The 26,213-nt window shown below is 47.6% G+C and overlaps 2 protein-coding genes across 3 annotated transcripts in view; one reads left to right on the forward strand and one right to left on the reverse strand.

The window, feature by feature from the left end:
• RALBP1 (ralA binding protein 1) overlaps positions 1–3,531 on the forward strand; it is a 29,367-nt gene extending 25,836 nt beyond the window's left edge. For both annotated transcript variants that reach the window (XM_026047283.1, XM_026047284.1), the window contains 5 exons: positions 10–141; positions 318–425; positions 1,058–1,179; positions 1,413–1,536; positions 2,121–3,531. In XM_026047283.1, the coding sequence (XP_025903068.1) occupies positions 10–141; positions 318–425; positions 1,058–1,179; positions 1,413–1,536; positions 2,121–2,378 (744 nt within the window). In that variant the 3' untranslated portion in view covers positions 2,379–3,531. The remainder of the gene's footprint in view (positions 1–9; positions 142–317; positions 426–1,057; positions 1,180–1,412; positions 1,537–2,120) is intronic.
• A 4,063-nt stretch (positions 3,532–7,594) lies between these two features.
• Positions 7,595–26,213, reverse strand: part of PPP4R1 (protein phosphatase 4 regulatory subunit 1) — a gene marked incomplete at its 5' end in the record, with an annotated part of 41,366 nt that continues 22,747 nt past the window's right edge. Inside the window, 9 exons of the mRNA XM_026047281.1 lie at positions 7,595–8,625; positions 9,924–10,065; positions 11,079–11,213; positions 11,346–11,466; positions 13,466–13,566; positions 14,178–14,339; positions 16,722–16,907; positions 18,100–18,195; positions 21,893–22,068. Of these exons, the coding sequence (XP_025903066.1) occupies positions 8,462–8,625; positions 9,924–10,065; positions 11,079–11,213; positions 11,346–11,466; positions 13,466–13,566; positions 14,178–14,339; positions 16,722–16,907; positions 18,100–18,195; positions 21,893–22,068 (1,283 nt within the window). The remainder of the gene's footprint in view (positions 8,626–9,923; positions 10,066–11,078; positions 11,214–11,345; positions 11,467–13,465; positions 13,567–14,177; positions 14,340–16,721; positions 16,908–18,099; positions 18,196–21,892; positions 22,069–26,213) is intronic.

Genomic DNA, 26,213 nt, shown 5'->3' on the forward strand with positions numbered 1-26,213 from the left:
CATTTCCAGGAGTTCCTGCTGAACTGTTTACACCGGGACTTGCAGGCGGGGATAAAAGACTTATCCAAAGAGGAGAGACTCTGGGAGGTGCAAAGAATTTTAACAGCTCTTAAAAGGAAATTAAGAGAAGCCAAGAGACAGGTGGGTACCTTTCTATCTATCAACTAAACATCTAAGGTTCAACTAAACACTAGTTCAACTAAACATGAAGGTAAGCCTTGAGCAGGGAGAGCCCACAAATCCCTTTGGGCAGCAAATAATTGAGGTGTCTGGGGAGAGGGGCTGCCCGGCTGACGCTGAGCTCTGCGCCCCGGCAGGAGTGTGAAACAAAGATCGCCCAGGAGATCGCCAGCCTTTCCAAGGAGGATGTCTCCAAAGAGGAGATGAACGAGAATGAGGAAGTTATAAATATTCTGCTTGCACAGGTAGGTGGCAGTTCCCTCTGCGCTGCCTCAGGATTGTTCGACACACGTGAGTTCTTTCCAGCACTGTCTCTCTGGCCCTAAAAATGAGGGTTGTGTGGGCGGGTTGATGCCGGAGGGAAGGCGTGTGTGACCGCAGGGTGAAGCCACCGCTTGCTGGGGTGTTTGCAGCAGAGAGCAGACGCTGTGCCACGGAAGCGCAGCCCCTCTCCTGTGAACTTTCGCTGGGAAGTAGAAGGAACTTCCCAGGGCAGCCAGCTGGTTCCCCACAGCTCAGAGGAGTAAAAGGCAGCGATTTGGGCTTTTCTGCCTTCCCTTCCCTCGGGAGCTTTGTGCTCTTCTCCATCGCAATTTTCCCTCATATTCCACCTGCACGATCTGCTTCAAAGTTTGGTTTTCTAGTTTTCCAGAACTTCCCCTGTGACTTAAGGAAGGGGGCAGCCCAACACGGTAGCATTTGCTGGGTCACCTCCACAGCGATGGAGCCAGGGGCCCCGGAACCGCTCTGCGCTTGTGGGGAACCGGGAGCGCGGGGGAGAGCCCTGTGCTCGGGCCCRTTGCAGAGCAATCCCTGCAGGCCATGAAAGGGAGGCTTTGAGTGTGTGTTTTTAGGGTGACCTTACTGGTCTTCGCAGGAGAATGAGATCTTAACAGAGCAGGAAGAGCTGCTGGCCATGGAGCAGTTTCTGCGGCGGCAGATCGCCTCGGAGAAGGAGGAAATAGAGCGGCTGCGCGCGGAGATCGCCGAAATCCAAAGGTAAGAGGGGGCTGCCCCCGTGCCCGCGCGGCCCAGCCAGGCGCCCGCCCTGCCCGCGCCGGTGCCCTGCTCCCGCCTCGGGCCGGGCCCGCGAGCACCGCGTGTTTGCAAGTCTGCTGCTCCCGCGGCCGGGTCCGGGCTCGGGGCTGCACCTTTCACTGCCTGGCCCCGCTGCGCGCCCGGAGCGCCCGGAGCGCGTTGGCTGCTCACGGGGCTTCCCGCTGCTCTGCCAGCCGCCAGCAGCACGGGCGCAGCGAGACGGAGGAGTATTCGTCTGAGAGCGAAAGCGAGAGTGAAGATGAGGAGGAGCTGCAGGTCATCCTGGAGGATCTGCAGCGGCAGAACGAGGAGCTGGAGGTACAAGCCCAAGCCTGGCAGYAGCTGCTGCTTTCCCTAGAACTTTGCCTCAGGCTGGCGGGACGTGTCGCTCCCAMCTCCCCTGGGCCCGAGACCCTGCGCCTTGTGGAGGGCCCGGGGCTCTGGGTTTCAGGTAGAGCAGGTCCGAGCAGAGCGGGCCCAGGGGAGGGGTTAATGTGCTGCACTTGGCACAAGTGCCCTTGAGAAAGGAAGCAGCCCTCGGTGGAGCTGCAGCTCTTCCCGAGGCTGGGCCCGGCACGTGCTCCAAGCACCTCGGAGCTCTGTGACTGAAGCCTGCGGGAAAGCCGCTGCTCTCCCCTGCTCTCCGGAGCAGGAGCTGCTGGCAGGAAAAGGGCCCCTGTCTTTCCCTGGCCCTGCTGGTGGTAGCTGAGGTTCCGAAGAGGATTTATTATGGCCTTAGGCAGGACTGCTGTTTCTCTAGGGCGAGTTTGGAAAGATGGGAGCCCGAGAGGCTCTGGTGGCTCCTTGAGGCGGGCGCCCGGGCGCTGCAGGTTCAGTGCCGGGCTCGTCGGGGCGCTGCCGCAGCCGCAGCCGCAGCGGTGACGCGCTGTCCTTGCCCCCAGATCAAGAACAACCACCTGACGCAGGCGATCCACGAGGAGCGCGAGGCCATCATCGAGCTGCGCGTGCAGCTGCGCCTGCTGCAGCGCGCCAAGGCCGAGCAGCAGGACGACGAGGAGCCCGACAAGCGCCCGCCCGGCGCCCCGCAGCCCCGCGACGCCGCCCTCGAGCCCAAAGCAGCCAAAGAGCAGCCCAAGGCGGGCAAGGAGCAGCCGGTGAAGCCATCGCCAAGCAAGGAGAGGAAGGAGACTCCCATCTGACCCACCGGGCTCCGGGGCAGCTGTAGAACCAACCGGACTGTGCAAATTACTGTAATTCTCCAACTGCACACGTGATTGCTGGCTGTGTACATTGTGTAAAGAAACTTCTCTTTTAAGCCCTGGRGAGGTCTCTCTCCAAAGGTCTCTCGTACTTGTGGCTTCTGCTCATCTGACTCAGGTGAGGTTGGAGAGGCCAGAAGAGTTTTCCAGCTAGTATCAGTTATTTCAAGACTGGTTTCCTTCAGGTGATTAAAACAATTCCATAGCAGTTTTCTTTTAAACCAAAACCATTATTTGCATTCACTGGAGCAGATTTGGAAGATCCCATTTTCAGCAAATAAACCAGCCCCCAGCCTCCCCTTACTAACGATTTGCCTTGTGACTCTCTTCATTCTYCCTCACACCATTTCTGCTTATGTAGTCACTTCTTGCTTGTGCCTTCGATACCTTTCTGACGCAGAGTCGATCCGCGGGAGCCTTCCCTTGCTTTGGCTCCGGCTCCAGGGGCGGGAGGCCGTGGGGCAGAGCGGCGCAGGGGGCTCCCTGGCACCCCCTCTTAGCAGGGCCGCCCCCGGGGCTGCTGCTCCCCAGCTCTGCCCCCGAGCACCGGCCCCAGGCGCCCGCGGCGCTCGGAAAGCAGGCAGGTGGTGCTTTGGAGCAAGCGGAGCCTCCACGCCGGTGGCTCTTAGGGGCCACCTCCTGGCTCCGGGACAGCCCTGAGCCTTGTCACCCGCCCTGGCTCCCGGGAGCAACGCGGCAGCGTGCAGACAGGCTACCSTATTTTTCAATCGGGATATTTATTTTTCAGCACCTGTTGGATGTGGTCGTATTCCTTATCTATCTATTGCACTGTTGTGAATCATTGGCCATGATTTGATTTTGTACAAATGATGCTTTGATATGTTAGAGAAAACAGCATAGTATTTTTTTAAAATTTGGAAAAAAAAAGTTTATAAAGACAGAAAATGTGATCAGATGACAAATGTAAAGCATTCTCCCATGCCTTCGTTACAAACATTTTATATTTGCTGGCAATATTTAAACTTTTTTTTTTGTTTAATTCACACTAATTCCTATCAAMTTGTCATGGATTTTTCTAATGTTCTTCAAACAAATCTCTTACTCTTGGTTAACTTTTATTTTGTTAGGATTGTATTTATCAAGCAAATAAATTCAACAGCCATTTGAAGTGGTTTCTGGTTTATCTACCTCCTTCTGGGTCTCCCTCCCGCAGCCTCCGGTCATTTTTCCTGTGTCGCCACCTGCAGTKGGGAAGGTTGGAACAGAAGGGGAGGGGGCGGTCGGTTCAGCTGCAGTTCAGGGAAGGCTGCTTAACTGAGCCCAAACTCACTGCTCAATTACTCATCAACGATTTGATTACAAAATGATTACAAATCTTGGAAGTCAGCATTGCCCTCTACCTACTAGACACTTCAGCTGCAGAAGTAACAACCATCCTCTGCACTCRCGTCCTTACTACAGCACACGGGCCCCGCTCCTGCTGCTGCAGTCGTGCCGGACACGCCAGGACGGGAAGCTCCGCTGCTGCCTCCGCCCTCGTGCAGCYGCTGCCGGCGTTAGCTGAAGCGCTGAGGGGATGCTCGGTATTTGCCGTGCAGGAATGCTCATTATTTATTTCCAATGCAGGAACGCTCGTTACTTGCAGCCTCCTTCCAGGTTCTGGTGAAGCAGACGCTACCCGGAGCGTTACCTGCACGTAGCTACTGGTCAAGCCTGAGCGAGTCACCGGGCCCAGGCAGCCAGACTTCCCCCTTACCCTGCTACTCAGACCGTGCTCAGAGCAGCGCCGGGGTTCCAGTGACAAAGGCAGGGCTGTATTGGCGCTCGCTGCACCGGCAGCTTCCGTGTCCCTCCTTTAGCCTTCGTGTAATGAATGCTTATTCATTACAAAGGCAGTCGGGGCCCTCTGCATCCAGTCTTTTGCAGCAGTTTCAYGGGCTCGTTTGCCTCCGTGCTGCGAGTCTTTCCACAGAGCGTCGTTACTTCACAAGTTCTCTTACAACAGTGGCAAAGGGAGTGTTATTTACCTCGTCGGTTTTAGCAGTCCTTTTCAACACGTCTAGGCCAGACTGCGTCAAATGAGCCCTTAAGCAAGCCCCACGGAGCCAGACACACCACCTGGGCAGCAGGACGAGCAGCACCGGGGCGCCCGCGTGGGGCCGCCAGCCGGGCTCTCTGCCCGCAGCGCCTGCCTGCACCCGAGCCGGCGGCTCCCCGCGCTGGCACGAGGGCGCAGGGAAGCGCCTCGGGCGCTGCTGTGCACACAGTAACCCACCCCAACAACCGGTTCTACTTCGGAAAGATGAGCAGCTACTCACCCAAAGAGGTGAGCAGCGAGCAATTCCTCTTCCCATGTTTTTTTTTAAGTGTGCATCCGGGAGCTCAGAACGTGTGTCCGAACCCCAGGGCTTCCCCTCCAAAACAAGCAAAGGAACAGACCCCGCGGCCGAGGCGGCTGCCGAGGGGAGCAGCTCAGCCGGAGGCAGCAGCGCAGGGCGGCTCTGGAGGCGCCCGGTGCCGCTCCCTGGGGCTCCCCTGCAGCACGGGCCTCCGCGTGGCAGCCACCCCGACGTGGCACCCCCTGCAAAACACAGAACTGGGCCCTGCYGGCCCCACCACGGAGCCCTCGGGACGCAGATGTGCCCGGCAGCTCGGCTCTGATCCGCACCCTTCCCAYGGGCAGGGTTCCCGTTCGTTCTGCAGTCCCTGGGTGCAGGGAGGGCAGTGCAGCGGCCTGCGTTCCCGTTTTGCCGGCACGCAGAGGACAAGGAAAGCTCCCCGGGGGAGGAAGGCGGATTGGAGCTGAACTGCTCCCCACAGCRGGCTGTTCCCCCTTCCCTGCTCGCTCGCTGCCAGTCCAAAGGAGCCGCCCCTGAGCCCCACAGTGCCGAATGGTGACACACGGGACCCCAGCTGAGSGAGGTGGGCAGCAGCTCTGGAACCAACGAGGAATCCACCACGGCCACACTCCTACTGCCCAGGAGCTGCCTCCTCTCCTGCTGGCATTCCCAAACCCATTCAAACATTTTTTCCAGTCGAAATTAGCCCGCTACCCTCCTAAGTCCTAATGCAAGTAGCATCCCATCCACAGGACCAGGGACCCCAGGAGCAATTACATGGGGCATTCCAAACAAAACCCAAACACCSCCAAGTTCTCAAGTGTCTGTCTTGCTTGTCTAGGTTGCAACAAGAAACTGCCCCTCACAAAGTTTCACACGTTTGCCCATTGTACGGGCAGGAAAACTGAGCAAGAAAAGTGTGGTGAGGAAATAAATACTCGGGAAACAGCAGAGAGCAGGGAAGGGCAGATGGCGCTGTGACCAAGACACGGCGGGGAAAAAATATATTCCCYATGGAGAAACTGTTAGGAAAGGGAWTAAACTGCAAATAAGGAACATTTTGGAAAGAGAGTGTACGTGGCATTTTATGGCACTTACACCCAGCAGACGGGGCGGCTGCTTTCGGGAAGCCAGGGGCGGTTGGGGGCCACCTCCCGCGCTGCCGAGAACCCCTGACGGATGAAGGATCCCGGCCTGACGCAGGGAGGTGGCAGGTGAAGGACACGCCGGGAAGAGCGAGCGGAGAACAGCAGCGTTTCCTTGCGCTTGCCCTGCAGAAGGTCTTTGTTTGTGAGGGCAGTTACGGCCCTCGGGAACGGAAACCACGCCGGCCCCTCCGGYGCAGGCAGCTCCTGGGCAGCCCCATCCCCTCTCCAGGACGCTTCCCGGGGCTCAGGGGAGCTGCGGATACAGCAGCCGGGAGCCTCTTTCCTGAGGGCACAAACAGCACGGGCGAGCAGCCGCCCAGCCACGACTGCCAGGAGCTGCGACCGACGGAGCCGCTCCCAATCCTACAGTGAGACGACAACAGTGCCAGGGAAGCACACGCTGGGAAGCCAGGGCACCAGGAAGATGGGCCCCCTGTTCAACTCCAAAGGCATCCTGTCTCCAAACCCCAGATGCCATCGGACCGGACACCCTGCATCATTCTGCAGGATACAGCGTTACCAGCAACAGAATTAGGCCGGGACATGGCAGCTCAGTGAGTACTGGTCATTCCGGACTCCAAATGCTGAGAATCCATCCAAAATCCCCGTTCTCCCTCTGTGAACAGCACTTCAACTCACAATGTGAAGATCCAAAACATCCCTCGGTTTGACTAACAGCTGATCCAGTCACATCAAAAATCACATCCACTGACCAACAGCAAGTGTCATTGCAGGGACAAAAAGCAGRCAGGGATTCGCATACCCTGGAGAAAAACACAGGAATCGGTGTCACTTCAGAGCCTTTCCCTAGAAGGGGAGTCACGCAGCCCGGGGGGACCAGCTCCTCCCGGGAGCCCTGTGCCCCAAGGGGACACCGCGCTCTGCCAGGCCGGAGCAGCCCGGCCCATTCCGGACAAACTGCCCCTCTGGCAGTGGCAGGGGAATTCTGCCGCGCCAGCTATGCACCTTCTGACCCAGCCCYGTAGCTGCCTGTTCGATTTGGAGTTCGTTTTGAGGGGAAGAGGGACAAGGGAGGGAAAACGAAACAAAAGAGCAGCCCTCRGCTCCCCCACCTCCACCAAACATCAAGACAGACGGGAATGACTTGGTATTTTAGTCACTTCCATGGCCAGGCACAGGAGTAAGAACAACCGGTGTCTGGAAAGTAGATAGCAACCTCCTATTTACTAATGGAAAAAAAAAATCCCAAGAAAACAAGGAAAAAGACACCTGCCTGAGGCTGAACTGTTGGGGCACTCACCCCCTGACCAACACACGGAGGAGATCAGCAGGAATGCAGCCAGGAGAAGTTGCCACAGCCGGTTCCAACTCGTCGGGAAAAGCAGCTTCCCGCACAGCAGGTCCCGCAGGCCGGGCACAGCCGAGACGCACGAGCTGCCCCTGGAAGAGACAGACAGGAGCACGGGATCAGGCACCGCAGAGGGCCGGAGCGCCAGCGCAGACTCCCACGTTTCCAAGCACGGCACGGATCCCCAAAGAGCATCCGGCGGCATCCCGGCACCACCAAGGAGCTCTGCCACAAACACTGCAGCTCCACGCACACAATTCCTCCCAAGCACTAAGGAGCTTCCCCCCACCCAGGCRCCCACGCGGGTCAAGCACCAAGACCCGGAGAAGAAAAAGACACTTTGATTTCAAACATTTTTTTTAATGTCTTAAAAAGGTCACAAGTTTTCTTTCAATCTTATTAATAAATTTTATTTGGACAAGTAGAGAACAACTTGTATCACAACAGCTTTAAACAACATGATTAAAGACTGCAGCACTCCAAAGAGGCTCACAGATCTGTACAGTATACGAAGAAAAAAAGTCGCACCTCAGAGCCGATCATGATCAAGTTAAAAATACCTGACTTAAAGTACATGTGCTAATAAATTGCCTTTAGGTCATGACCAGCATGAAAATAATTAGGACACAGGTACTCAGCAAAGTTTTCTGCTATTGGATACAGCAATATGCTGCATTTAAAGGATTAAAATCAAATTCTAGTTTAGTGTTAGCACTGAGCCCTTAAGAGAAATCCAAATTTCTGCTTCTCCCCATGGAGAGGCGCCCAAGCTCCTGCCCCGTCAGGGGGTGCCCCGAGCCGGCTCCTCGGGCCACAGGAGCGTTCCGGGCTCATCCTGGCGGCCTCGCGGCCCGGCACCGACTCGCCCTTCCGCCAGCCCTCCCAGCGGCTGCTACAGACAACACTTGCGAGGGTARCTCCTCGGGAGAAGCGGCGCACGTCTCTGGCAATCCCATCCTTCCTACAAGGAGACTCATCGGCCAATTCAAGTTTCGGTTGTTCAGGAAGACAGAAGATTTAAGGCTTCGGTGGCAAAAACAATCCTCTGAGCAATGGTTTTCTAAAGTCAAGATGACAGAGCTAACGTTGACTTTCTCGTGACTTAAAATCCCTGGTGGCAGGTTTAGGTAACATCCACCTGCTAAGTCTGGCAAGAAATCTCTCCTTCTGAAGAGGCTGTCCTAGATCATCCATTTTAGGAGCATTTGAGGATAGTTTGTTTCAATTTTTTTTTTTTTTTTAATCATAGCAACATTCAGGAGCTTTTCAGTAAGTTGACGAGGCCGTGCTCATCGCATCATCTGCGATTTTGGTGCTGGCAGGGTGGATGCTTGCAAAGTACTTGACATCACTGTCCTCGTCCATTTGAAGCGCCATGATCGTCTGCTCCACAGCCTCTTGGTGAGAGTTGGCAGAATTTAGAAAATACTCTGGAAGAGAAAACGGGAGAGACTTGCACGGGAGGAAGGGACAGTAGATACTGCGGAGCAAACCTCAGCACACTGTTCCTATTGCCCATGTGCAGTTAAACCAGAATATCTGAGCAGACACACACTTCTACAGAGATTTTAAAATTCACTTAAAGTCCCTGCATGTTTGAGATGACATAGTTGCTCTAACTGTGCGAGCAGAGTACAAGATTTCTACACTCTTCTGGTTAAAGTGGGAGTCACACACTCCATGAGCAAGGAGGAAAGAAATATTCCAGCAAGAGACTCAGTGGGAGCGCTGGTGTGTTTGGGTCGGAGGGAAGGCACCACACTCCCACGCACGGGCCGCTCCGTTCCCCGGCAGGGCCGGCGGATGGTCACCCAACAAGGACACGAGGGCATGGTGAGAGAGCAGYGGAAGAGGGCCCAACTTCTGACGGCTACTCAGGAACCACAGGACAGGTCATACAACAGCACAGCCACAGCCAGCCTGGCGGAAGGGCCATTGATTCTCTGAGGTTTAAGTTCTGAAGTTATATTTTTGTATCTGCCTTTCCTAATCAATCCACCCCTAATCACTTTTTGAGGCAGGGACTTGATCGTAAGCTTGAGGAGCAGCAACGCAGAACGGAGCAGGACCATCCYGGTGGGGACCAGACAAGTGGCACGYGGTAACAGCAACAGCACTGAGGGCCCTGGCTCAGCCAAAAGAAGGTAACAAACTACCGCATCTTACCGGATTTGTGGCAACTGTCTAAAGGTATCATTACGAACCTRTATGCCTTACATATATACAAGATAGCTATTATTCCTCTAGCTGATTTGGCATTCTTTGAAATTGTCCAATACTCGAAATATTTTTCATTTTTCTTCACACCATGTCTACCTTTTCTAAGTCAAAACCAGTAGTCTCCAGACAGTGCATGTTTTTGAGGAAGAAAATCACCCAAGCTGAACAAAGCACAGCAAATGTGAGCACGCTCTGCTTGTTTGCAAAGCGGTGCAGTATTCCTAGTGGTATTTTCCGTTACAGTGCCTTGGCATTCGACTGCCCTGGCATCTGCTAGGCATAGGGAATGCTTTCCTAAGAAAAGCCTGTGATTGCAAAGCAGCATGTCTAATTCCCCTCTAGAGCTCTCAAGAAACCTTCTTCTTACAGTTCCCGTAAAATATAAAAATCAAACAGCAGCAATTTTTTTTTTGTCATTGAGAAAACAGATGCTGGATAAAACCAAAAATTAACAAGCTACCAGAGAAGATACCCAGCCAGTGCCCTGCAGCTCCTTCTGACCACTAACCTTTCTCTAGCAGGGTTTGCTTTAACGTCTTTGCAAGCAGGACTCGAACGTTGGGCACCCTGTCAGATGCCAGGTGCAGTAAGTGTGGCAACAGATGCACTGCAAACTGGTCCATGGGCAGGCAGTCATCTTCACTGATAGTCTGGCAAGAAGAGCAAGGCAAATTCATTACATTTCAGCACAGGGAGGATAAAAGTCCAACAGATATCACAGTAGCAGCTGACAGACCTTATTACCTTCAAAGAATGAACACAGRGTCTGCCACTGAAGTTCTGAAACATGTATAAAACTTTCAAACATGAAGTCATGCAGGAAGCAAAACCGTAGTTAGAAACCCATGCTGTTTTGCATGAGACCTAACAACTTCTTAAATGGTTATCAATACAACATTTGACAATAAGAAATAAAAAAGACCTTCACAACACTTTTTTAAAGATTTAGTCTTTATTGTAACTAAACATCCACACGTTGTATTCACACGTTTCTCTAAACCAGCTAAAAGTCCACATTTCTCTGACCACTTCAATGCCAGCTGCCTCACTTGGATGTTGGTTCCCAGTCTGCCCCTCTGCTACTGTTTCAAAATGTGACCATTTTCTACTCTTGATTACTCCAACTCCAGCTAGTGTCAACTCCTCTGTTGCTTCTGAAAAAGCTGTGCTAGCCGCCCCAGGAGGGACAGGCAATTCCTAGCCCTTGACKTCTAAAGGATCATCCAGAAAAGGAACAGGCAGCTGCAGAAGCTCAGTCTCATCATTAGCACAAAAATCTTACTTTATGCTGAGTCACAACTTGGACATAGCTGGTACTGTTTTATCATGTTTATATTTATTATATGCGTACTTGATGTTCAGTCTGTTCTGAAAACCTGAAGTTAATATGCAAACCTGCAGTTTAATATAAGAGTGCTAGGCAATTAGCTAATAAACCAGCCATCGGTACCATTTTTAGCCATGGTACCTACTTCCAGGTAAGCAGCAGGTTTTGTTTTGCAGCATCTCCTTGGAAGCTCTACTGCAGAGCAACACTGAAGAAAACAGGCCACAAAGTCAGGATGTTCTTAAATATTTGTGAGAAAGTATCAGCAGCTAAAGCGTTCCAGCTGCTTGCCTTCCCTTCCAATAAACAAAATAGATGAATGAAATGACRTTTTACCTGGCAGATAAAAACAAAAGTTTGCCGCCCAGACCACTTGTGGCATCTGCAAAACTTTTCAACAAGTTCATCCATCAGGTCTACCACAAAAGTTGACGCTGAAGCCACATACAACTTCTTTACCATTTCGCTCACCTAAAAGATGGGGATAAATATGTAAAAAAAAAAACAAAAAACAAAAAACAAACAAAACAAAAACCCCACACTTCTGACTAACACCCTCTGAATTTAGAATCCTGAATTTACTTGGACTGAGCTTTTCATTACCAGTTTGTAAGAAATCCAACGGACAGAAGACACTTTGTCTGCACACAGGCTGAAAGCGATAGGCCGCAAGTAGTCATAGATGTCTCTGGCACTGTACAGATCTAAAAGCAAGATCAGCTGTCTAAAAGAAAGAAGAGAAAGCACAGAGAATGTTAGGAAACTGAGAAAGGAATCTTAAATGTGAAAACAATCATGTATTTGGCCTCTGTTGTGTAACAGATTATGGCCATAATAAGGTCAGGGAAGAGCAAAATCTTCTGTCCTTCAACATCATCAGTTCCACTGTGGATCACTTGAGGTTTTAAATTTCCACTTACTCAAGATAATGATGAAATGCTGAAATGCTGAACGATCTCAAATAACAACCTACCTGGGAAAGAAGCCAAGGAGCAAACTCTGTATTTACAATGCAGGGCTCCTGATAAAACATGCATGCAACACAGCAACGCAGCTGAGCAACACTGCTGCCTGCCTGTGCATTCTAACATCGCATATCTTGCACGTGTGCATAAAGCTAATATCCTAAGGGACTGATTTATCAAAACGCGGATACTTATTTATCAAATAAAACCTCTCTACTTCAGAGAATTTCTGCTAGACAGTTGCCCAGCCTACTCGGCTCTGCACTTCATTTTGTAAGGAGTGAACCAAGATTGGCACAGGTTGCAGAAACAATTAGGTGCTATGAATTGYAGAAGTTCATTAAAAAAGCCAGCAAAATACATTACAAGCAGACAATAACTGTTACATATCCGTGGCAGAAAAACAACAGGTAATTTCAAACCAAAACAACATTTAAATGTGCCAACTGCACCGTAACAGCTGTTAACCAGGTCTCTCAGAACTGCATTTGATAGACACCTTGTAATTGATCTTTACACTATGCTCGTTCCTCTTCAAGAGCATTAGTGAAATAAAGCTGTGCAATATGAGCACACATTGACATTTCAGAAATGAAATCATGGGAACATGGGAAAATTCTTACTGGGTGGAGCCCTCTAACCCCCTACTCAAGTAGCAATGACTTGAGGCCATGTTGCAGAGTTGTATCCATCCGAGTCTTGAAAGGGGAGTCCTGATAAACAGGATCACTACCCCAGGCTTTAGGAGAGCAAACCTTGGCCTTTCCAGAGACCTACTTGGTGCTTAGTCAGCATGGATTCACCAAGGGAAGTATCACTCTTAGCCAACTTGATGGCCTCCTAGGACGGAATGACTGGCTGGATGGATAGGGGAGGGCAGTGGATGCTGAATACCTTGACTTCAGCCAGGCTTCTGGCACTGTCTCCCATAACATCCTCATGGGGAAGCTGAGAAAGTGCAGAGTGGATGAGTGGAGACGGAGGTGGACTAAGAACTGGCTGAAAGGCAGAGCTCAGAGGGTTGTAGCTCTAGCTAGTCAGCTCTAGCCAAGCTTTATCTCGTTACACTACGTGTCAGAGCACGGAGCCTGAGCATTCCTTGTGTCCAGGATGCATCCATTTCCCCTTCCTATAGGGCACTTTTTTGGTTTTCAAGCTCAGCCAAGAGCTCTCTGCCCAGTCAGGCCATGTTGGTGATAGGACTACCTATTTTTCTGAATATCAAGATGGACTCTTCTTTTGTTTGGAGGATGCTGTCTGTTGCTAAAGACTTGACAGCTTTCCTGAGCAGCTTTGTCCTTCCCCTGGGATCCCAGTTCCACGAAAAAGCCAAAGTCTGCTCACATGAAATCTAAGGGCTGTTCTCCGCTACTTGCTTTCTTCTCTTCTCTGAGCATCTTGATCTCCTCTATGTCATGAACGCAGCAGCCTGTCCACCAGGCTCAGCAACTTGAAGTCAAATGACTAAAACACTACTAATTTRAAAAGGAACTGGACACGGTCCTCTCATGGCAGCTTTTTTTCTTTTTTTAGGAAGAGAGTAATGTTTTCAACATATGATAATGGAAAAGACATTCTCAACTGTTTTATAGGACACGCAATTCAAAATTAGGAATTTTGAAATGATGAGAACAAGTGGGAAAGGATAATTCACTAATCAAAAACAAAATGAAGGTTGTTACTCTAAGACATTTGTTTTACGATTTTAAACATTTTACAATGTCCATGTGAAAAATAAACACTCAGGCAGCCACTTACTCAGCCAACTCTGCACGGAAACGCCAGTTCCTGCTGTTATCCGTCACGAGGAATTCCTGGAGCTGATAAAGATACTCTCGCCTTTTGTCAAGATGGAGAAGCTGCAGCAGTGAACAAGTTACAGACAAAAGGCAGATGGAACAAGAGGCTTAAGAGAGAACTAATACGAAGCTTGCTTTGATTCAGAAATTAATCTTTAATAATAGTGGYGCTTTTCTGAGCTAAACTGCACCATGCTTAAGTCACTGAAATCACATAATRTCCTTTTGTAGGTAAAAGCTCTAGAAGAGTTTTCTCTAGCGGACAAACTCTTCCTAGGTTTTCCCTAGACAATAAAAACATTAAACAATAAACCTAGCACCAGTTTTAAAGGTTTTATGATTTGTGGTTTTCAGCTCAAAAAGGACAAGGTTGTAGAAAACTCCTAAAAGGTTGGAGAAGAGTATTGCTACCAAGAGGTTAATGATATCRGAAAGCTTAATACAATCCACTAACACCTATACATGAAAAACTTATACAGAGATCAAATTCTTCAGGGAGAAGCAATAAGCAGCACGAGCCTCCTGCAAAAGATATCCCAGTATTCAAACAGACATTCCTATCTATTCTCAAAAGGGCCATACTGGTGTTATGTTAAAAAAAMCACAAGTGTAAACAAGGAAAAACAGTAAAATGGGCAATTGAAGTGGAGCCAAGTTGATGACAGACGTACCTTCAGGAAGTCATGCAAGTGTTTAAGCACACCTATCCTGACTTCATCTAGGTCCTTCAGAAAGCCATTGAAGACAGGAACCAAATCTCCAGCTGTGAGCTGGTCTCCGAGGATCACGGCAAGTTCATGTATAGAAAACGCTAGCGTCCGTCGAACTTTCCACTGTAAAGAATAAAAATAAAAACAAAAACAAAAATAAAAACACACACACACACACACACACTTTATTAGTGAGCCATCCTAAGCGCTCCAAATTTAATCTGAGGGTCAGTATCCATGTCTGAGTCTCAGAGGGCTACAGTACATACAGCTGCATTTAACAATTGTGTCCTATGTGTGCATGTGTCACATGATTTAAAATAAAATTAAATATTGAAAGTGTATGAGAGAAAGAGAAAGGAAAATGAAGAGAAATTATGATCTTTGAGYTGTCCCTTAATTTGTTCCAACTCAGTACCTAGCAACTAGGCAAATAAGTTACAAGAATATTTTAAGTTTTCAGGTGCAAGGAAGGAAAATAGTATTCTTGATAACAGCATTTTTCTATACATTACTCTTTGCTTCATGTTCRTGTTGAGTAAACTAGTCCTATGCTGCTATATTTATAAGGCAGAACAAAAAATACTTCCGTATTTAAGCTGGAATCTTTCAGCTTCCCTAACAGATGAAGTTTGAGGCTTAGAAAGAGCCAAGCAGGCTGCCATCTGCAGAGCTTTTACTGGCCCTAACTTGAGTGAGCACCATTTTGATGGATTAACTATTTAAATTAAGTACTCTTAAAATATAAATAAATAGCATCTCTTCTCCAATCAGCACTTTCCAGTTAGGGAACTCTTAGTGAACTGTTTCTTCACCTGGCTTGATGACTCAATTTTGGTTCAGATTAGACTGCCGATAAACTCAGGACAGTTTTAAACACCAACTAATTTATTTTAATTTATGCTTTATCATAGAATCATAGAATGCCGAAGGTTGGAAGGGACCTCAGAGGTCATCTAGTCCAATCCACCTGCTCACGCAGGGTCACCTAGAGCACGGGGCACAGGGCTGCATCCAAGCGGGTTTTAAAGATCTCCAAAGAAGGAGACTCCACAACCTCTCTGGGCAGCCTGTTCCAGTGCTTTGTCACCCTCACAGTGAAGAAATGCTTCCTTAAGTTCCTGTGGAACTTCCGATGCTTCAGTTTGAAGCCATTTCCTCTAGTCCTATCCCTGCYCACCACTGAMAAGAGGCCGSCCCCCTCCTCCTCACTGCCTCCCTTGAGGTATTTATACACGCTGATCAGGTCCCCCCTCAGCCTCCTCTTCTCCAGGCTGAACAGGCCCAGCTCCCTCAGCCTTTGCTCATAGGGCAGATGTTCCAGGCCYCTGATCATCCTGGTAGCCCTGCGCTGGACTCTCTCCAGCAGCTCCACATCCCTCTTGTACTGGGGAGCCCAGAACTGGACGCAGTACTCCAGATGTGGCCTCACCAGGGCTGAGTAGAGGGGGATGATCACCTCTCTCGACCTGCTGGAGACACTCTTCTTAATGCACCCCAGGATCCCGTTGGCCTTCCTGGCCACCAGGGCACACTGCTGCCTCATGGTCATCTTGTCATCCACCATGACACCCAGGTCCCTCTCTGCGGGACTGCTCTCCAGCAGGTCCACCCCTAATCTGTACTGGTGTCCAGGGTTATTCCTCCCCAAGTGCAGGACCCTGCACTTGCCCCTGTTGAACCTCATGAGGTTTCTCGCCGCCCAGTCCTCCAGTCTGTCCAGGTCCCTCTGGATGGCAGCACAGCCCTCAGGGCTATCAGCTACTCCACCCAGTTTGGTATCGTCGGCAAAACTTATTGTTTAAAACTTATTTAACTTATTGTTTGGTTGTTTCTCATAGCTGCAAGACACTGGAAAATATGAGCAATACCCATMTATAAAATTAGTCCCTACAAATCACTGAAAACTGCCTCTCCAACGCAGCAGCAGCAAGTTCAAGAGAGGTGAAGGAGCCAGAGCAGGCTCATAAAAGCAAGCGGCTCCGAAAAAGGAAGGAGAGGAAGACTGGAAACAACTATAACCCACCAGCGAAATGCACAAAGCTGCCTCTTACCACCTAACAAAACCACGGCTATTTCTGGGAGTGGTTTTTCAACCAGCAGTGCTGCACGGTGACAGTGACATTACTCCCATGTGACTGCTGCATGGAGCACCAAAGGCCAGCGGGGCCTGGCATGGGGCTGACTCCTGGACGTGCCCGTGGGGCACGTGCCCRCGCACGCTGCAGCGCAGCCACAGCGCTCACGCCTGCGAGAAGCCCAAACCTGCTGGCGAGCCCAGGAGCCTGCAGAGCTCTCCTCACGTTCCCACCAATGTGCCCAAATTAGCCCCTCTCTCTCGCTTACTACCTGAGCACCACGCACCCCCGGCTTCCTCCAAGACAACAGCGTGCATGACATGCAGAAGAGAGCAACCCAACACCTCRTGCACCAAAAGGCCGACACAAAAGCTCACAGCTTATTCATTGTCYACGTTTTTCATGCTGAACAGAACGTGCAGCCCACCTGCATGTCAGATGCCAGCGTCTCGTAGGTGTCTTTCAGACAGTGCCAGTTCTGCCTGCCCAGCGTGAGTGCCACCCCTGGCAGGCTGTAGGCACAGTGCTTGGCAATCTCGGTATCGACTGTTTGTGCGCGAGAGGGATCCGTCATGGATAAATACTGATCCAGCAAGGCTTGAGGTACAACATCCTGCAGCACAGAAACAGGCAGAGTTTACACCGTTTTCAGTAAATCCTTATAGAGACTATTAAAATTTCAGAGCACACGATTAGAATAACATTCTTTCCCCTCCCCCAACTACAGAATTTTCTTCAATTAAAATCTCCTGGTAAGAATGCAGAAGTTTTCTAATTCATGAAAATTCCACCTGTAGAAGACACAACGACTTTTGGGAGCTATCTGAAAGCAGAAAGACTGACGTAACAGATGCGTGGATGGATCACTGCCTACTTAGGCCAAGAAAATAAGAAACTATAATCTACTTCTCTCCAAACATTCAGACTTGTAGCTCATGTAAACTTGGCACAGTTTGCCCATTTTAACTCATCCATAAAATGAGCATGATTGCAAAGGACGACACTTCCTCAAAAATCATTTATCATTATTTGCAAAATCTTGTCTTTCCGAGGAGGGGAGAGAAGGAAGCCAAATTAAAATACGTTGAGGAAGGAGTGTATAGGGAGAGGCTGCAGAACATACAAGGTATGCAATACTGCTTCCTAACTCCCTATATAGTCAGGGAGCAACAGGGAGAAAAAAGTTTCTCCATAGACAAAGAGATCCTGTGAAGACTCTAATGAAGACTAACTGTCCCCAGTGGGGTGCACAAGGACATGTCACTGGCATCGAGCTGCTGAACAGCACAGTCCACATGAGCATGAAATACATTTCCATGGCTTTTCTTTAAAAAGCTGCCATGGAGGTAGGAGCAGTTTCACCCAAAACAATTAACAAAATATCCTAATTTAAATTACAAGACACTTTCCAGAGAGAATTAAACTCAAAATTAGAGCCTGAAAGTCTAGCTGTTCTCATGTTTAAAAAAAATGTTCTCATCTCTTAGACACAATTAAAACAGAAGCAACTGCTGAATGGAGCCATTATCTCTAGAAACTCTGGAACTATTTTAAAGAGAGGTCTATTTAAGAGGTTTTCCATAGCGTACAGAGAATACATTACATTGAAAATGATCAGAGAAAAAAATATTCCCATATATATACACCCATATATATATATACACACACACCCATATATATATATATATACACACACACCCATATATATATATACACACACCCATATATATATATATATATATATAAAATATATATATAAATCCTGCCCGATTCATACAGGCAAAACAAAAGTCACTGTCATTTACCTGTACTTTGGATTTTCTTTCTTCTTCAGGGCTGAAGCTACTATTGGTGCTCAAATCCGAATCATTATGAATATAGTGAAGAGCAGAATCCATGTTCTACTCAAGGGAAAGGAAAAAAGAGGAAAAAAATCATGTAAGAAACACTCAAGGACTAACCACAAGACAAACACCCAAACCGTGAAGYGCTGCCCTCACCTCAGGGTCTTTTTCCTAGATTAAGAGGATACATGTTTTAATACCAAATACATGTGTGCTATAGCCCCGAATCAAAAGGCCCCTTAGGTAAATCTTTCTGTTTTAAAAGTAAAATAGAAGTCTTCTCTTAGCCTGAACAATTTTGGTTTCTATGGAATTAAAATCATCATAGGAGATAAGCACCTTTGACAATATGATACAGAAAATGCATCTAACAAGTGTACCACACTGCTTTGTCCCATAGGGGAAAAATGAGAAAACATTTACAGTAGGTTCAGTTGAATTTGCTACTCTGGATTTGTACTAGAAAAGGTCAAAACAAAGCCATTCTTGCACTTAGAGTGGGAACGGAGGAGATGCTCCTTTCCTAAAGATGACTACACYATAATCTGCTCTGCAGATGAGTTTCACCTTATTGTGGAGAGCCCCTGTGGGCCATCACTGCTGACATCACGCTCTGCCTCTCTCAACTACTTTTTTTCTTTTTCAACTTTGGCAATCCTTCAAGCATCCTGGGTACAACAACATCTCTGGGCCCCAAAGACTTGGGGATTATTTCTGAGCTCTCCAGAGCAGCTGCTGCTCAGCACAGTGGGGCACAGTGGGGCTCAGCACACTGGGGCACAGTGTGCTGCTCCTGCGGAGGGGTCGTGGTGCCGCTTCCTGCACCCGCGCCACTTCACAGAAGCAGCTGGGGGTTCTGGAAGGCGTGCGAGGAGCATCTCAAGTCAATCAGACAGCAAAGGCCTTTACCAGAGAGGATCCAAGACATCTATCCCCAAATACTGCAGGGTGAGCTCTCAGTGAACTCCTCCAGAGAATGATCCTACTCTGCTAACTGTGCAGATGAGTTTGACAACAGTTTTCAAGCAAATAAACCCATGAACGTCTAGGAAAAGGCCTCCAGGTTCCCCTCTGCCTTGCTTGGTTTAACCTCAGGCAGTTACTGGTTCCTCTTCCACATGCTGCTTTCCTCCAAGCACCAGGTCGTAACTTCAGCTGCTGAGCTACAGTCACGTGTGCCAATGCACAGGCCCTGCCTGCTTCACCAAGAACAGCAAGGGGGGCTCCGAGGCCAGGCAGAGGCAGCAGACACTCCCACGAGTCAAACTGAACGTGCCCAGCAGCACACGGCTTCACCTGGAAAACCTCCAAGGCTCTGCCAACATGTCTGCAGGATTTGGCCTTGCTTTTTTTACTTTGCTACTCTTCCATGGAACATGCACACATCAAACTGGGCCATTACAGAGAGCCAGGACACCAAAACTCAGCAGAAAACATTTGTGCTGGAATTTGTGTGTGTACTGGTGAGGAAACACTTTTGAGGTGCCAAATCTGTGCCATGGCCTATTAGCATCTTCCACAAGGTTTCCTCTAGCCCTGATGTATGAGAGCTCTGTGCCCTGCAGCCCGAGGGCACCGGGATGAGCACCACTGGGGCCTCTTGGCAAGCAGGGGAGGAGGCCACAAGGCAGGTGAGCAGAGACCAGTTCCAGGGCACATGCACAGTATGGGCTCCTGCTGCCTCCCACTCTCATRTTCAGAGACAGGCACTGAACTTCAGCCAGATCAGCTGGGTTTAGTCCAGGGTCTTTTCTTTCTTTTCCTTCTCTTCTCCCTCCATTTCCAGCAACAACAAAACAAAAACCAAACTCTGAATTATCCCCAACTCTTCACAGAATGCCATGTAAAAGCAAGTAACCTAACAAAAAATAAGGGCAGGTGGTTCTTGGGGAAAAAAGAAAGAAAGAAATCCAAATCCTCAAACAAACCCTCCTTCACCTGTGTAGCAGAATTATCTCTGTTCATTTTATTCCATCAGGTGCTTTCATTAACACAGACGATGCTCTTTAACAGGCAGCATTAACTCCTTCAGCAGCCAATACAGCTGCAGAAGAACAAGCAGAAGTTGATTTTGCTTTGTGATATCTRTGCAGAATTGGGTGCTTCTTGCAAACCTAAAACACTCAAAGCCTTGATTTTTTTTAAAGCATTCAGTATCCGTATCAACTTTTTGCTACATTGAGAATTAAAAAACCACCTGTGAAAAATCACAGCAGTCTTTTCTGCGAGAGGYAGCAATCTCCTTGCTGAACAGATCACACAGCTTGGCTTCCAAATTCTAGGTCACCTCCATGACATCCTTTCACTTGGAAAATGAGGACTTGATTCAGTGCCAGTAATAATCCGCCAGTTCAGTGTCTGTTAAGGGCATTTCTTCTTTAAAGAAATGTCACACATTTCTTTAAAGAAACACACTTTTCTACACACACATTTCTACACACACATTTCTACACGTATCAGGAAAGAATGTAAATCAAGGATCTTTAGCTTTCTGTCTACTCTGCAAAGAAATAAAATGCAGGAACAGACCTCTCCAAAGAAACACCACCCCACTCAACCCCCAAGATTAGGAGGGCAGAGGATTCACACTATCTGGCAAGAAGCACCAGCTAATGCTGCTTTAAAGAAACCTAACAGGGACTCAATCTTGGTGTTGTAGGGATTTTGGCGGCGATGGGGAGAGAGAAGCAGCCTGCAATGCTAAATTATGCTAGTGTATAAACAGCAGCAGCCATGCRAAGGTCACATCTCACCTCCAACTAGCGCTCTGGGGCTATAAGGTGGTTGAACAGCTTTGGTGAAGCATTAAAAATGACTGATCCTCACTCATTTTTTCATTCTAAGAGACCCAAACAAAAGCATCCACAGGCTCTTCAGACTTCCCCAAAACATTTACCCGTACCAAGCTTTCATCTCAAAATACTGTCTCTCACTCTCCCTTCTCTCTATATAGGCAACATGGCTCAACATACTACTTGCTATGGCTTTACAGCTTATAAACTTGGGAATCACTGCCTTCTGCTTAAAAGCTTTTACAGCTTCTAATACCACAAAAGCTTGGGGCATGATATGCAGTGAATAGCTTTTCTCACCTAATAGTCAGGAACAGAAAATAAGACTATCAAATGCCAGAGGAAATGTGGCAGGGGAAATAGAGAGAAACTGAACGAATAGGTGCAACAATCTTTAAAAATCTTACTGAGTGTAAGAACTCACCTTCCCTTTCCACAGTCTGCACAGCATCCTAGGTCACAGGTCCTAAAATCCTCCCAGGCAGGCCAGTAAGCTACTGTAAAACCCTTATAGTGGGAACAAAGTACCTCATTCTCCAGAGGAGGAAGGAAAAAAAAGGAAAAAAAAAAAAGCGTGTAGGGGAGGAGGGGGTGTTGAGGAGGGAGGGATTAGTGTGCTAGTTATCAATAAGGCTCTGTTTTAAAGCACTGCTATTTCACAGTAGTAAACTGTGGTTGCATTCAAATGTCTTAAAATGTGATAGTCACAACGGGGGTTGCAATAGAAACAATTTCAAGAATTTACCTGGACTGGCAAAATCAAAACCACCCAACACAGCTCACTGTACTTCAGCAGTCCACATGTACTGCTAGCCAACTAAACCCCATATCACGCGAGCGGTGAATGGGAAGCTCCTGGCTGCAGTTATTGCAGGGTCACAGACTATCCCTCTATTCCTGGAGTCCTGAAAGTCTGCATAAAAATATATATATATATATCCAGCACAAAGCTTTCTTCTTACCTCAACTGTGTCACCAATTAAAGGCACAATATCACCCAGGATAGGCTTAAAATTCTGTTGGTCTTTGATACTTAGGTCACTCTGTGAGTCTGTTCCCTTGCCAGTGCCAACTGTTGTCTCTTCTTGAGGATCCAAACTGGATGCTCGGAGTGCAGCAGACAACACCTCCACTTGTGCTGCATGTAAAAGAGAAAAATACAAGAGGCTGAACTTTTTGCCAGGYTAAATATTAACTTTCAGAAGTTCACTAATCAGCTGAAGAATTAAGTGGCAGCAAATTTAGTGGTACTATTTCTTAGCAAATCCCACAACAGGGTCAACTCACACAGAAGACAGAAAGGCTCATGGTTCACCTTTTTTCTTAGGTATGCTACACCACCACAGGTCAGTGAAACGCTGTCTTTAAAGCTGGAAAGCCAGAAGTTAGAGCACTGCTGCAAACATCTGTGGAATGGAACATGTGAACACTAACTTACTGCCAGGGTCTTCTGTAGAAGCAGGGGAAGAAAGCAAAGGAGCAAGTAATTCAAGTAAAGGTTGAGGAGAGCTTTATTCATAGGGAAAGCATCTGGAAATTTCAGTAGCTGCATCTATGTATCCATCTCTCTTTATGGTCATTAAAACATTTCACAGGAACTTTAAAGCAAGATTTATGTAGGAAGGTCCTAGACCTATATGCGGGATACTTTATACTTGCATTCTCCCCTCATGAATAATGAAGCCTGCACTACATCTCTTCTTACCAGTAAAGAAGAACCATCTGAAGAAAGAACTAGCTCTTCACGTGCTGCTCTGCCATCCACTCTCTTGAAAACAGTCCAACAGTTGAGACCGCTCTGCTTCCTGCTAATTAAAAGGAGCTGTGCGGAGCAATTTACCTTGGGCACCATCTGACCGAGGCAGATCAGGTATCAGGCAATCTTATCTGCAAGCAGCACAGACTGAATTCAGTGCAGAATGATTTATTCCTTCTGCACTTCTTCCCAAGAAGGCAAGAAGCAGCAATTTGCCGACTCATACAATTTACTTCAGCCATCCAGAAGCTCTGCTCCCCAGAGACAAATGGCTTTTACTAGGTTTCTCAAATGGGAACTGTGAAATCAAATGGCAAACAATGCATCTGCATCTTTAATCTCAYTTTGCCACACTTAGTTATAGAATAGAAATGTTATCCTCTAGTCCTTTTAATGGAGTCACTAACAAGTATTAGAAGAGTTAGACCCACGGGTAGACAGCAGAAACAGACATGCAATATATCCAGCTTCAAGAAACAAATTTGTAGCTCAGCACAACCTTAGCTAGCTCAGAAAATACCCTGCAGGTTAACTGATCTCTGGGTGCAGTCTGATCAACAGAAGTAAAACTGAACATTTTCAACACGCAAGGCTGGCTTCATAGCTGTGTCAAGTTTCTAATAAAATACATGAAAGATTCTCCTGCTGTAAAATTATTTTAATTCATTTCAACAGGAAAGACCTACTGTATGTTAATGATTTTTAAATTGTCATAATATTCTTCTGCCATATGATGAATCATTGTATTAGAAAATATAATCTGGTTCAAATTTACATCCATAAATTGCATTACAATAGTGAATAAAATGTTAGTCATTTCAGAGTTTGTAAAATTTTAAATTTTAAAAATTCGTAAAATTTTAGTACGGTTTGAGAGATTAACCAMAGCTTGCTCTGACTTCAATCTTCGAGTTTTACTTGACTAAGAAGAAGAAACTTGGAATTTCAAGCATAAGAGGTTAGCTAACATGCAAAACGGTCAACCATTTCAGATCACCTACTAGGGCATGACACTAACCCAGATTTCTAGTTTATCTTTTAGGGAAGCAAAACAAAGTTTAAACTGAATTATATCCTCCTGCGCATCAGGGAGATATTTCATGAAGGACAGCTTCATGAAAACACCCTCCTTTCAGTTTCAATTAAAAGTCAGGAACAAGCCTTACCCTGGCTAMAAAATGCATATTGCTTCACCACTGAATAGATGTTTTCTGAAAAATCCCTACAAAACTCCAATATCTAACAGCAGTACTGAAGGTATCTACTGTACTACATGGGAATTCTCAACATGCTTTGCCCCAGGCATTTCCTACTTTTAGTACAGACCCCTTAAACAGGCCACTTCCAGGCTTTTCCATCTTAATAGGATGGAGGTCGCATGGAGCCCAGTTTCGYAGGTCTGCCCTCAAGGAGCTGTGACCCAAACATGCATCTCCTCTGCTTCTTGGCATCTCTACAACTTCAAGGCATGGGGATGGAGAACAGGAGAGCTCTCCCCTGCACCCTCATGATATCATTTCCTGGCAAGTGCCTTCTGACTTCAGTTGCTGCTCCATGGCTTCTGTCACTAAGGATTAGTCAATCGTAGCCATTCTCCAAAAAATGAATGTCTTTAGATACCTTCAAGTCCCAGTCAAATGCCAAATACAGTCATTATGTGTGTGTGTGTGTGCACATCAAAGCTGCTGCTCCTCCTCATCTTCCAGAGATCCTCCCTATAACCTTAGAACAGGCCAGGCTTTCARAAGCACTTCAAAGCAAAAGGGCAAGACTCTCCTTTCACTCACGATATATTGAGATGTCTTTGAGCTCTGGGGAAGCAAGGCTTTCGGGAGGAAGACTAGAAAGGCATTTGCTGGCTAACTAGCTTCTACAACTAACTTTAGTAAAAGCTTGACTTTAAAGGTKCATGAAATCAGTGTGATGCATGCGTTCTGTATAAGGTCAATATTTGCTAGATTAAGCCACATTAGCTCCGTATTTCCTTTGACTTCTGCTTTAGGTGGAAAGTATTCTTCAGCAAGGAATTATTTCTTTCGTTGCCTACAGTACTTGCACCCTAAAATAACATTTTGGAGTTTTTAATTTTAAAACACACTATCTCTGGAACATTCTGGTTCTCAGGAAAAGGCACCTGGAAGACTCAAGTATGYGCTGAACAGACCGCACTCTGGGTTGCGCAGGCCAGAAATGATTCCCTGCTCCTTCCCTTTGCCAGGGCTTGCTGAGGTATCCCCCAAATATCTTCCTAGGCCTCTGCTTGGTTGTCTATCTGTACCTATCTGTATCTTTCTCTATGCATCTGCATCTTGCACACAGTCATATCCACTAGCTACCAGTTCTTACTAAATCTACCACAACAAATGCAAGAAAGTGAGGAATGAAGCAACTCAGCACAACGCAAAAGGGCGCGATCAGAAACTTTTGAACAAGAACAGCAGAAGCCAGACAGGAAGGGAAATTAAAGCAAGAAAAGTCACCAGGACTGGAAATACCTATGAATAGGAGGTAAGAGTGCACAGATACAGTTATTGCCACATGCTACCAGCTGAACCCCAGCTCCAAATATTCCCCAGTTCTTCCAGGGAATGGCTGGGACAGCAGCTGGCAAGAGGACAACCACCAACCTCTGCTGACCATGCCACAAAAGACAACAGCTTACTACCACTGCCAGCTCATCCCAAGTGCTGCCATCAAAACCCAGCCTTACCCTTCCCCAAAGCTCTGCCAAAAAGGCAGACCACTAGGGTTGCTCACAACACAGTACCAGTTTTGTCTTTCAAAAAATACTTTCTAAAATAAAACATATTACGATGAAGATGCTGAAGTTGCAAAATCAAATTCTGTGACATTAAGAGAGGCAAGAATTAAGCTTGTCTGAACAACACTGTCTGAACAAAGCAGAGCCAAGGAGAAAAAAAAAATCTAACATGAAGCAAATAGRCAGTGAGTACTGGGTCATGGAGTGTGTTTCATAGGGCTTCATTCAGTACGCAGGCTTAGCCAAAGCAAAGGTCTTTAAGGGAAAATAAGAGGTGATTGAGTAATTAAGGATCCACTCCCCTCCCTTCCCAAAACAAATGAAATGACACTAGCAAACCTTTCAAACCTTTCCTAGCTTCTTGTAGGTACTTARAATTTGTGGTATTGACAAGACAGGGGCAGTTTTCTTGAACTGAAATGCACGCAACTGCCCAGAGAACCTCTTTACATTCACTGAAAGAGCAGTAAAATAACCACTCTGGAACAAAACACACGCAAAACCAAAACAACCACACGAAACAGGTCTGGATGTACAAAAACTAACCTCCACAAATTCCTTCCCCAACCTCCCCGTTCCGCTCCCCGCCCCCCACACAAAAGATATCCCTCCAAAGTGTTAAAGATATGGACAGAACAAGGTTTTATAGACAAACCTGAACAGCAATGAGGGTTTTCACAGCGGGTTTCAGAAACTGTGCATTTGAATAGTGGGATCACAAGCATTTTTCTCATCTCTCCTCTGGGAGGAAGAGTGCTCACACAGC

This window comes from Nothoprocta perdicaria, unplaced genomic scaffold (assembly GCF_003342845.1).
Source record: "Nothoprocta perdicaria isolate Ctin4 unplaced genomic scaffold, notPer1 scaffold_487, whole genome shotgun sequence".
NCBI classification, from domain to species: Eukaryota; Metazoa; Chordata; class Aves; order Tinamiformes; family Tinamidae; genus Nothoprocta; species Nothoprocta perdicaria.